This window comes from Miscanthus floridulus, chromosome 1, assembly GCF_019320115.1.
Source record: "Miscanthus floridulus cultivar M001 chromosome 1, ASM1932011v1, whole genome shotgun sequence".
Lineage (NCBI taxonomy): Eukaryota > Viridiplantae > Streptophyta > Magnoliopsida > Poales > Poaceae > Miscanthus > Miscanthus floridulus.
Window position 1 is genome coordinate 204,255,632 of NC_089580.1, and position 12,873 is coordinate 204,268,504.

A 12,873-nucleotide genomic window follows, 5' to 3' on the forward strand; every position below is an offset into this window, starting at 1 on the left:
TTATTTGTGTCCATCATTTGCCCAACATGACCACCTTAGCTACCATACACGCAATATATATACACACACACCACAAATAATATCTACTATTTGTATTCTAACAAAACAACAGATGCAGTGATGGGCAACGACGAACGTACTACACATGATTGAGATTGACCAATAATAAATTATAGCGGCGCGCATTTCTGAACGCGAACACAATAAGTTTTTTTAAATAATAATGAAACCAATACAATATGTACGCATGAGCACGCGTAAGGACCGGAAAAGCTAGCTAGCAGCAAGCAAGAGCGCCATATATACTAAGACCTTCTTTAGTCGGCGAAATTTTTTGGGAAAGGCTACTGTAGCACTTTCGTTGTTATTTGATAATTAGTGTCCAATCATAGTCTAATTAGGCTTAAAAGATTCGTCTCGTGAATTTTGTCTAAACTGTGTAATTAGTTTTATTTTTTATTTATATTTAATGCTTCATGCATGCGTCTAAAGATTCGATGTGACGGAGAATCTTAAAAAATTTTGCAAAATTTTGGGAAGGCACTAAATCAAAGTTATACAAACCCTAAACTGCAGGCAGCGTGTACGTCATTGTCCGTCTGTTGACTGTTACGATATGATCAGACGACAAAGCAGCTACAGCTGGCGGGCCCCGCCACGGCGACTCCACGCACACACACACGGCGGCCCGGCCAACTAATACCAGTATAATACGACTAAATTAATCCGATGCCGATGCGATTAACGCCTCTGATCCATCTGCTAATGCTTGCTTAAGTACCCAGCACCTGCCTGCCAGTAGTAGTACGTACCACCACCAGCATTATTCAGCTACAGCTGCAGCGGCAGTCTAAACGCAACAATAATGCAGACGATCGATCGATGGAGACGACGACGACCGAAAGGCGATGCAACAGCAGCAGGCAGCAGACGCCCATTCCCGGCGCCAACCGCAAGGTTGGTAGAGGCAACCGAAGGCCCCCATCCAGACGCCACCAAAAGTATTTCTTGAAACCAACTCCTAATTATTCAAATTACCAAATGGGATGGAGGAAGAAGGGATATGCGTGATTGTTTAATAATCCGGATAGATGGATTCTATGCGTGATTGGAACCACAATTATTGTTTAGAAGCCGTGCGTACATATCGTGTGACGTAGAAATTATTAAGTGCCGCTGTTTCATGTCAAGCTATACTACCTTCGATATGATGTGCTAATTGGACACCCAACAAAGAAAGGTGTAGCCTAATTGCACCACTACATCTACACATGAAAGATTGCGAACACTGATTCAGATGCACCTATGCATGTATGCACATTTAGCACGTTTTTTATTAAGAGGGAAGCAAATTAAATAAACATACAATAAAGAGGGTAGCTTAGGGCTAATAACCAGCCCTACAAATATGGTTTCCAAACCGATTACGGAGTAGTAGTACCACACATAACTACCTTACATTTTTTTCTTGCTTAATTAGCTTCCACACAGTAGTACCACCGCTGGTAGTACGACAAGTTAAGCTGTGCCCTAATTAATACTCTCTAGCTACAAGGTGCAATCTTTTCTCCAACGAAGAAAATCTAAATGCAAACACATGATCCATGTGAAGCTAATACATATTAGCTACATGTGCAACCTCCTATCCTATCCTCCTAAAGTTGTACTGCACTTTGCGTACCATATACACGTACCCCTCCGCCTACTCCTAGTAGAGAAAAACGCATTGGTGCAACTCTTTGGTAGCTAGCAGCTATAGGCAGGCACCTTGCTTTAGTTGTTCCTCTTCCTCTTTGGGCATGCTTAGATTCCAAAGCTTCACCACACACCCTCCTCTCCCCCACACCTCGACCTCCACTTCTTCTCTCTCATCTCACCTTTCTTTCTTACCGGCCGGCCGGCGCGCGGCTCTGCAATTCACCCGCCTTTTCTTTATCTTCACCACGATCTCCGGCCGCCGTCTGGCCTCATCATCTGGTCATCAGCTACAGTTAGCTAGCTGCTCTCGTCTCGGTCACACTAGCAGCTCTCTGCAGCGGCGCGGCTAGCTAGCTCTCCCGGCCGGCCCGGCCGCCTTTTTCCCCTGCCGTTGCCCCCCGGCTTAGGAACCCTCGAAAAGACGCCTCACCATCTCCTTCGTGTCCTTGCTAACTAACTCCCCATTAAATCCTTCTTCCTCCCGCTGGCCGTGGCCGCCCCGCCACCGCCCGCCCGCCCCAGTTGTTGCTTCATAAGCTAGCCATCGCCATATATACATACCCGACGACGCACGCGCGTGCGCAAACCAGCAGGAGCTAGCGAGCACCAATCGGGCCAAGAAGCCTAGCCAGCGACCGAGCAGAGCTGCCCCGGCCCGGCATCGCGCGCGTCCAATCGAAGAAGAAAGGGATCAGGGAGGGGAGGCCACATCGAGCTTGGCAAGACATCCAACCCTCGGTACATATGCAGGGCGGCGGCGGTGACCAAGCAGGAGGGAGCCTGGGCATGGACATGGGCGTGGGGTACGCTGGCGGCGGCGGCGCCGAGTGCTCGTCGTCCGCTTCGGCGGCGGCTGCGGCGGCTGCTGCTGCCGCGGCCGCAGCCGCCGACGCGGCGGAGGCGGAGGAGCGGCAGTTGCTCAAGGGGGAGATCGCGGTGCACCCGCTGTGCGAGCAGCTGGTGGCAGCGCACGTGGGGTGCCTGCGCGTGGCGACGCCCATCGACCACCTCCCCCTCATCGACGCGCAGCTCGCGCAGTCCAGCGGTCTCCTCCACTCCTACGCCGCCCACCACCGCCCCTTCCTCTCCCCGCACGACAAGCACGACCTCGACTCCTTCCTCGTACGTCCTCTGCTACCACTACTTCTAGCTATGCATCGTGCGCGCATGCATCTAGATTTCCAATTCCATCGAGCTGACTGGTTCTTCTTCCTCTGCATGCATGCATATGCATGGCGGCTCATGCATGGTGGTGCAGGCGCAGTACCTGATGCTGCTGTGCTCGTTCCGGGAGCAGCTGCAGCAGCACGTCCGGGTGCACGCCGTGGAGGCCGTCATGGCGTGCCGCGAGATCGAGCAGTCCCTGCAGGACCTCACCGGTAAGCAAGCTACATGTTTCATTAGCTATATATTACGTTTAATTTTCCCACCAATTGTCTCCTCCAAATTTCTGTTTCCTTCGTCCTTCCATTTCTGGTTGCATTTGCGCAACCTTGGGTGTTGTTTTCTCAAGATTTGCCTATCCGGTGCGCTGCCTTTTTCTCCTTGCTGCTGGTAGTTAGTTTGAATGACACCACACGCTCACTGTTTCTTTAGTTTGTTGATTGATGCATGCCTGTTGTGTGTGTGTGTGTGTGTGTGACTTGCTTGCGTCTTAAGGGTTTCCTCAATCCTAACGAAGTTGTTTAACCGTTGAGAGTATTGATGGTAAGATCGAGATACTAAGTAACTAACAATCTGCAGTGGCCCCGTTCGCTGGTCTGAACTTTGGCTGAAACTGGCTGAAAAACACTGTTCCGGCTGAATTGTTGTGAGAGAAAAACACTGTTCCGGCTGAAAAAACAAGCCGAACAAGCCGAACTTTAAGACAAGCGAACGAGGCCATTGTTGTATTCTTCTTCTCTATTAATACATGCCCAGCAAATTTCTTTCTGGTTGCTTTCCGGGAAAATATAGTTTTAGTATTCAACGAGCAACGGAATAAGAAATGTGCAAAATCAAAAGGAGTATACACGTAGTGCGTACGTACCTGGGCTGTTGAAGACCGGAATATAACATTTCAAATGCATGCAACTCGGTCGGATGGTGAAGTTTAGGCCCACGTAGCAAGCCTAACAGCCCAACTGTACATGGCAAGGACAGGAGAACTACTAAACCCTCGCCATCTCTATGTTAGGAAAAACAAACTGAAGGCACACATGAAAATTCATACTTTGAGCATAATTTTCGTACATGGTTTTTATTGGTTGTCAATGGTTATTACCCTGGTCGTACATAGTTTTTATTGGTTGTCAATGGTTATTACCCTGGTCATCCCTAAAAACAAAGGCCAAATTCCAAAATTTCCACAATAAAGCTAGTACCTAATAGTTCTTAAAAAAAAACTAGCTAGCTAGTACCCAATACGCGGTTAGTTGGTAATTAATACGCATGGGTATTAGCCCGAAGTATTGGGCAACCCATTAGTTGGTAGTAAAAATAGTATATGATTTATAGCGACCATTCGGAGGGCGTATGTATCTGTATGTGGTTTAATTTTCATGTTTCAAAGAAGCTACCAGGAGGTTTGGCATACATCGGTAGCAATGGAGGTATAGCATACACTGGCCATTTTTTTTTCAAAGGCTCGACTAAGAGCAACAAAATCATAAAAGTAGAATTTTCTTACCTCCCATGTATCAGGGGAAAAAATTGATACTCTGACGTTTTCAGCAGCAAATTTGACTTGCATATATATATATGTAGTTCAATTTTGCTGTGTGAATCCATCATTATCAAAAAGTGATCAGCTAGAGGTAGTATCATCGCCATGATTGAACATGAACTATCCATCAGCCCATCACCACCACATATACCCTTTATTTGTTACCTGACATGACCATGCTCTTGGTGGTCGTCTTCATATAATGAGAAGTCAGAACATATTCACTCCCTCAATTTACTAGTGCGACACATATATATAAGCTCAATTACGATCATCAAAAAATAAAAAGGCGATGCAATACACAACTAAGGAAAAATATGTTGTTCAATCCAATATATAACTTAGCAAGCATGGAAACATTATCTTTGAATTGTGACCCCTAGCTGATTATGTCATGTTGCGGGTGTTGAATTTTACAACGCTTATGTTGTTATAAAGGTTTTGATTTAGACTTTAGAGGCGCCACCATTTTACTGCACCTTTAACTTACTTCAGGATTATTGTTCTTTTCGACAACTGTTAATTTGATCTCTAGCTTCACCTGGACACAAACAATTCATGATCGATGGCATGACGTTTTTCTTAGATCTTCGACTTGGTGGTTAATTGCATAAACAAATTAAGTGGTCTAATTTTTTTTGCCCCCGCGTCGTCCCGACGGGCGGCTCTCCCAGCCCTCGCACCCGCATCCCCGCAACCCTAGGCGCCTGCGCCACCGCCAGAGCTGCCAGCCAGAGGCCCGGCGAGCAGCGAGGAGGGTGGCGGTGCGGCAATCTCGCTCTCCTCCTCACCCATCACTCTCCTTCCTCCCTCCTTTCCCATCCCGGCGAGGAGCGTGACAGGGCTTGCTCCGGGGTCCGATGGCCGGAGTGCTCGGCGGCGGGGCATGCCCACGTGGTGCCCGCGCCCTCTCCAACTGCCTCGTCCCTCCCTTGCTCTGGCTCCGGTCGGGCATGGCCGCTTTGGCCGGGCTGCTGGGCGGTCTCGGCTGGATCACGCAGGGGGAACGAGAGGAGGCTACTCCGGCGTGCTACGGTGACGACGGCCAGATCCCCTTTAACGCTGGCCAGCTGAGGCGCCCGCAACGGTGGCTCAGGTCGGCGGATTCGGGGTGCTGGAGGCCGAATCCGGTGTCCCTGGGGCCGACGGCTGTGCGGCATGGCGGAGTGGACAGCATGGAGCTGGCAAAGGTTGCTGTGGATCTTGCGCGGCATGGTTGATGCAAGGCTGGCTCGGCAGGGGTTGGGACGTTGGTGGGATGGGCGACTGGGGCTTCTTCTGATTCCGGCCCTCTTCTCCCCGCCATCTGTCTTCCCCCTTCCGCAGACTGGCTTCTCAGGGGGAGCTAGCCGAATTCGCTTGCTGTTGGCTGGCTTTGCCGGTTCTGGCAGGGGCGGACTCTCCGACAGGCTTCTCTCGGCATTTCTCCTAGCCGGCGTCCCTAGGTGCGGCGAGCGGGCGAGGTTGTTGCTGATCCATCGCCGCATCCTGCCTTCCAGGTAGGGTTCGGTCTCTAGCGGCGATGGTGTGGAGCTTACCTGAGGTCGGGGCGAAAGCTTGGACGACTACGTCTGCGGACGTCGTTCCCTTCTTGGAGGCGTCCTTTCCTATGTCGCCTCCTACCATACTGGATGTTGCAGGTGAAAACCATCCCTTGATGGGCTACCTTGTCGGCGTTTTTAGCGTCGTTTCCTCCTTAGAGGCATTGCTAGGCTTTCCAGTTCCACGATTGCTTCTTGCCGTCTGGCCATGATGATGCCCCAAGCTCTGTTGTTTGGTGATGCCCTGGTGTTTCTTTCTGCCCTTGTTAGTTGTTAGTAGAGTTTTTAGTTGGGTCGTTTCGACCAAGTTGGAGCACGTTAGTGGTGTGAGTTTTAATAGTTATTCAGTGGTTGTACCAAAGTTGTACAAGATGAGTGGAACACTCTCCTTGGTTGTATGGTTTTTTAGCCCAGTTTCTATTCAAAAAACTGGGCGGACACTTGCCTTTTTTTCTTTTCTTTGTCTAATAGAAATTGTGGCAAAACTTTTACCGTCCTTTCTAAAAAAAACTTGGTGGTTAATTCTAGATGTCTATGTTATCTTTTCCAACCTATTCAGTTTATTTCTTCGCATTCCATGCCCCTGATCGATCCTATCACTTGAGTTGAGTCAGTTTCCTACAATCTGTTCGTTTGACTGTGGCTTGTCGTAAACGATCGTAAATTTCCAGCCGGAACAGTATTTTTCTCTCACACAAATCAATCAGCAGTACTTCTTCACGAACCAGCAACGATACGAACCAGCCAACCGAACAGGCTGCTAGTATATAGCTAGCTCTTCCGGACATGCATGCACTATCTTTACTTTTAGAGAGTAGATGCAAAATTCCAAAAGCGCCTAGATCTAGCATACATGTGTGTTAGGCTGTGTTTAGTTCGTGAAATTTGGGAATTTGGCTACCGTAGCACTTTCGTTTTTATTTGGTAATTAGTGTTCAATTATGGACTAATTAGGCTCAAAACGTTCGTCTCACGATTTTCAACCAAACTGTGCAATTAGTTTTTTTTTCGTCTACATTTAATGCTCCATGCACGTATCGCAAGATTCGATGTGATGGCTACTGTAGCACTTTTTGGGAAAGTTTTTGGAACTAAACACAGCCTTAATTAGGTGCTTCTTCTTCCACAAAGCAAGTGGCCATATGCTCAGAGCTGGTACAAATGTCTACCTAGGCACAAGCTAGCTTAGCTAGCTAGCTGGTTCTCATGCACGTTCCGGCAACGGCGATTCATGCATGTCTATCTCGAGTGCACGTCCCAGAGCTTTCATTCACGCATTCCTCCGTACAACGTACACGTGTTTCTGTGGGTGTCCCGATCACGGATCACTATACTACTACCTGTGATTGTGATCCGAACTGATGGATGCAAACGATTGACGAGGAATTTTCCATGTTAACAAGGTCATTAACACGGTTTGTTTCTGGGAAAGTCATCGTTGCTGGCAGTCACTATTGATCTTTTCCATGTTAGGGGCGACGCTGGAGGAAGGGACGGGGGCGACCATGTCGGAGGACGAGGACGAGCCGCCGATGCTGGAGTCAGGCCTGGACATGGGCTCCGATGGGCACGACATGATGGGCTTCGGCCCGCTCCTGCCCACCGACTCCGAGCGCTCACTCATGGAGAGGGTCAGGCAGGAGCTCAAGATCGAGCTCAAGCAGGTTAATAAAAAAAATAAGAAGAGGAAGTAGAAGAATTGTGATATACTACTGCAAATAAAAGCGTGTGCATGCATATGCTTTAGGTTGATGTGAAGTCATGTCGAATTCGTTGCAGGGTTTCAAGTCAAGAATAGAGGATGTGAGGGAGGAAATTCTGAGGAAAAGGAGGGCCGGGAAGCTGCCTGGGGACACCACCAGCATCCTCAAGCAATGGTGGCAGCAGCACTCCAAGTGGCCATACCCCACGGTGAGTGCATTGTAGCTATCATGCATGCATACAAGAATGCAACCAGCCATCTACTGCTACTACCAATGCATACACTGATGGTGTGTGGTGTGGTGGTCGCCCTTCTTAGCTGTTCTCCATATATCCAACAACTTGCTGATGAAGCTTATTGCTTGCAATATATATATATTCCTCGTGGCACTTAATTAATTATGTGGTTGTTAAATGAGTTCTTGGGAAAGAAAGAAAGGAAAAGATATGTGGTTTGTAAAGTATCGTGTGTGCATATCCTAAAGATGGTATCATTTGAGTGGCTGGTACAGGAAGACGATAAGGCAAAACTTGTTGAAGAGACTGGCCTGCAGCTGAAACAAATCAACAACTGGTTCATCAACCAGAGGAAGAGAAAATGGCACAACAACTCCCAGACGTCAACCCTCAAATCAAAGCGTAAAAGGTGACCAATAATGTTCTCTCCAACAATGCATGATTACATATATACATCTCTCATGGAGTAAGTTAGTAGTAATATTCTCTGTAATTATATCCCTATGGTTTCTGACACAAATGCATATATCTGCAGGTGATGGAGAGCTAGCTGCACAATGTAATGCACACCTGCTGACACATATACCGACACGCTAATCAAACGAAGCTCGACGACCATGGTGACTCACAAAAATAAAGAGGATCGATCGATTCAACTGTATATCTAGTGATTAGTCAGAGGTGACAGGTTCATGACACACACACAAACACACGTACACTAGTCTGACCACTGGCATATTTGTTTCCTGTGATTTTTTAGCTGATGTGCTCAGAGCATACTTCATTCTTGTTATTATTGTATAGCCATAGTTTTCCCCCAGCGTACATACATAATCTGAGGATTAAAAATCCATCCCTTGTGCACATATATATAGTGATCTGATCTGACCATCATCTGCTGGCAGGAAGAAAAAAAAACAGAGGTTGCATTCATGTTTGTACCATAAGCTGCTGCTACTTTATTTGTCAACAATAATCTGTTCCATTCAGAAAATATGGTAGCTATGCCAATCATCATAACATCATATATAGTTGGCGCAATACAATTCAGAGTTTCAGACGGTTGCTATGTGGATCAGATCGGAATCTCTATCGCTGTAGGCCTTGTATAGATTAGGTGTACCAAATTGAAATTGGACAGCCCGGTGGAGATTTATTGAACGATTAGGCCTAACCAACACCACAAGACAAATTAAGGCTGGAGCAGCAAGCCTCTCATAATAATCCCAAAGTCTTCCGGCGCATAACGAGCGATCCATCGTCTACAGTTACATGATTACAGATATATACATCGTCTCTGATTAATGTCTCGAAGAGATAATTGTTATGCAACTTGTCAAATATTCCTATCGATTGATGCTGGAGCTAGCTACGTCTCAACCAAGGACAGCTCCGTTGAGACCTCGCTATCTTGGAATCAAACAGCTAATTGGTTTATCACGGGGGGGGGGAAGGACAGCTGGACAGAAGAAAAAAGATGATAATCCCAGACTGAGGGTTGCTGTCTGTCTATTCATCTCGTCCTATGATAATAACATGTACGAAAGGCACTGCTCCGTGCTCGTGCTCAGAAGCATTTCATTCCTTCACTCCATTATCAAACGTCATAAAAGTTGTGATTATCATACAGAGCAAATGAACTCACAACCACAACACTCATTCATGTTTAACATGACTCAGACAATCTTCAATCATTCATCGAAAACAGAAGACCAACCATCTCCACTTACGTTGTCACCAAATTCAAATACAGATTAAATTTCCAGTTCACTGCCATTCCTTATTCGAATAAGGATAAACTCAACACGATATGATCAACACAAGTCGTTGATGAGTTGACCATAGAAAATAGAAATATTGTTCACCGAATACCACCCTGAGAAGTAGCAAGAATTTGTCAAAATAACCTATAGCTCTACAACAGTCCTACTGTTTACATGTGCACGATATTTGGTTGCCTAGCAAAGGTATCTCTCCTGTCGTGTGCTCTTTACTTGCCAGGGTAACCTTGTGCTGGAGGGTAGGAGCCCTGTGCTGGAGGGTAGGAGCCTTGTGCTGGGGGGTAAGAACCAGGCGGAGGGTATGCACCACCCTGAGGGTAACCTTGAGCAGGTGGAGGGTATCCACCACCCTGTGGGTAACCTTGAGCAGGAGGGTATGCACCGCCCTGGGGGTATCCAGCTGGCGGATAACCTTGACCAGCAGGAGGTGGATAGCCACCATAAGGCTGCCCATATGCTGGTTGTGGTGCATATCCAGCAGGAGGCGGCATAGGCTGATCAATGCGTGACATTTGTTGCACTGGGGGCACTGCCATGGGCTGTGGGCCGAACTTTCCATCCCTCTTGTCCATTTCGACTTTGTGCTGCGTCTGCATTTGCATTTCAATGCCACAAGAAGGATACATAAGGGTTTGGTTCACAAGAGCCATGATCAGTAAGGTTGCAAGAAGAAATGGATGAATTATATACCTGCATACAGGCACAAACCCTGCAAAAGAATGTGGCATAGGATTATCAGAACTGAGACCTTTGCTATGGAGATTTGCAAGAAGAGAGTTAAGGGAGCCTTACGTCCAGTAGACCAAATCAGACAGACAGTTAAGGATCTGGGAAGCCTCTGAAAGCTCCTCGCTGCCAACAATAGCTGCAACTATAGAGAAGATGCAAGCAACTTGTTGAAGGCAGAACATGAAGCCCTGCAGTGAAAGGTGATATTCAGTCCAAGGTGACATCGAAGAAACAACAGGAACCCTCCACAGGACCTTGAATTGCATCAGACAGGAAATTTAAGAGGGAAGTGGGGTTACAATGATGCAGTTGTCGCACTGAGTTGTCTGTATGTTGAATTCATCTTGCAGCAAGAAGCGGGTTGATGCAACTGAATTGCCAAAGCAAAGGCACACCTGAAAAGAAAGAAGGCCTTACTTAGGTTAGAAGGTAGAGAGACAAAACATCAGAGGTTTTAATGTTAGAAGTGGGGCTTTATTACATCCATATTGCCCCAGTTGTACAATGATAGTGTATTGATTAAATAAAAAAGCTTGCCAGATAAAACTATCTGACCCTTTGGTGATCATTTTAGGCCTAATAATACAATGTGTTTTCAGGCATACCATGAATACATAAAACTGAGATCAGGAAATATGAAAGATTCAATAAGATCATTTTAAACTACAGGCATCAATAGGAACCATCAGTTATCGAGTCCACATAAGAAATATTAGACATGTTATACATGGAATTCAAGCACATGTAACCAAATACTAAGAAGTACAGTGCAAATAAACAGCAGGGTAAAGTGCAACTTGAGTGAGCCTTGTCCTTGTACCTCAGTTGCAAGACAGAACTCTGGGCACCGGCTCTCGCCACACTTTCCACTGCATGGCATGTAGCCAGCACAACAGACATATCTACACCACAAAGAAGAGGGACAGGGATAAGTAATGGGGTATTAAAAAAAAGTTCCAGTGATAACCATAACAAAACAGAATAGGGTGCACAGCACCTTGACATGTCATTGTAGAGAGCCCTTTTGCGAAGCATGTACGACACGCAAGGTCCACTGAACAGAAGCAGGAAAATGCAGCAGATTAACAAATGGGTAAAAATGTTCACACTTCCAAATGGTGACCGTGCCAACCAATGCAAGCACATTACAAGCCTTGTTACACATGTTAGACTAGCATCACATGCTAACAATGGAACGTGGTTAGACCCATCATACCATCAATGGAAATACAATAATCTTTAATTAGATTTAAACCTCTCTATTCAAACAGAAATGAAATCCGGTTATTCATACTCTGGAATGAACTTGAAGGCAGAACGGACATTATTGGTCAGAACTCAGAACCCATCAGAAACAAAAGACGATGCACTCTCTCACTGCCCATTGGCCCAATTAACCTGGTGCATCTAACAAAGGGATGTAGGGGAGGATCATTTCCATGTTCCTGTTTAAGATTTCTACATCAACTGGCTTCAGGGAGGAACATGAAACTGACATCTATCCACTTTTGGGATTGCGGCAGCTACTGCATGGGCTACGTGCAATTGTCAGTTTGTCACAAAGACATGAATTCCTAGAGACAACCTGGCAGGCCCGGTCATCATTCATTCATTTCTAGTTCAATTGCTGCCGCAGAATAAACTTTAAATGCAGAAGGAATAACAAATTCAGGATATGCTCCTCAAAAAAGGGGCAATGCACAACGCGGAATCCACGCGGAACCCTTGGAAACCAAAATTCCCTAAAACCCTAGCCACAGCTACAAATTAAGTGTCCTCAGATCTACGGAAGGCGAGGGGGTTCGAGACTCAAAACCCGCAGAAGACGGTAAGATCGCTAGGTCGGGTCGATGGATGGCTCACCACCACAGCGCGAGGCAGCAGTCTGCAACCACAGCGAGAAGAGAAACCCGTCAGGACACACGACGAGCTCCGCCGCGGGGATCGATCAGATCAGGCCCCGACAGAGGTTTGGTTGGGGGGGACGAATCGAAGAGTGAGGGGCGGCGGCTACGTACAGGGGAAGTCAGCCTGGATGGCGTTCGTCATGTCGGTGTGCCAGACGTTGCGGTAGCTCTGGCGGAGCTGCATCTTGTCGAGGTTCGCCTGCGACGACGCCATCGCCGCCTCCGCCTCCGGGTGGGTCGCCGATCTGGGGAGGCGATTGGTACGGCGGGCTCTACTCCGCTTGGACTTGGGACTTGGGGGAGGCGGGCGTGGCGAACACGGTGGGGCTGGAGCAGAATGGGGCTCTGCGCCTTGGCCTTTGGCTTTGGGAATTGGTTAGGGCGAGCGGGGCTCTGGTCAACGCCGAGGACTCGCCGGTTCACCGCTATGGCCGGGTTTTTTTCTAGATTTTTTTAGGAACTTTTTTTTCTAAATGCGATTCCATTCGACCATTCCAACACCACTTTTCTTCTATCGAACAACTTGACGTACACAATCCACACATTCTATACTCACATCACACGCACACGGCACA

At 47.2% G+C, this 12,873-nt stretch overlaps 2 protein-coding genes across 2 annotated transcripts; one reads left to right on the forward strand and one right to left on the reverse strand.

Annotated features, from left to right (window-relative positions):
* The first annotated feature begins 1,768 nt into the window (after window positions 1–1,768).
* LOC136451130 (homeobox protein knotted-1-like 3) lies at window positions 1,769–8,868 on the forward strand. Its single transcript, XM_066451884.1, has 6 exons — window positions 1,769–2,820; window positions 2,957–3,077; window positions 7,417–7,607; window positions 7,723–7,854; window positions 8,157–8,290; window positions 8,417–8,868. Exons 1-6 carry the CDS (start codon window positions 2,443–2,445, stop codon window positions 8,418–8,420), a joined length of 960 nt encoding a protein of 319 aa, XP_066307981.1. The 5' UTR covers window positions 1,769–2,442; the 3' UTR covers window positions 8,421–8,868.
* A 657-nt stretch (window positions 8,869–9,525) lies between these two features.
* On the reverse strand, window positions 9,526–12,662 carry LOC136451137 (uncharacterized). The gene is made up of 8 exons (XM_066451892.1): window positions 12,410–12,662; window positions 12,255–12,276; window positions 11,389–11,445; window positions 11,212–11,293; window positions 10,691–10,786; window positions 10,455–10,579; window positions 10,353–10,371; window positions 9,526–10,252 (listed from the first exon to the last, which is right to left on the reverse strand). The coding sequence occupies exons 1-8, from the start codon at window positions 12,510–12,512 to the stop codon at window positions 9,872–9,874; spliced, it is 885 nt and encodes a 294-aa protein (XP_066307989.1). The 5' UTR covers window positions 12,513–12,662; the 3' UTR covers window positions 9,526–9,871.
* Window positions 12,663–12,873: the final 211 nt, after the last annotated feature.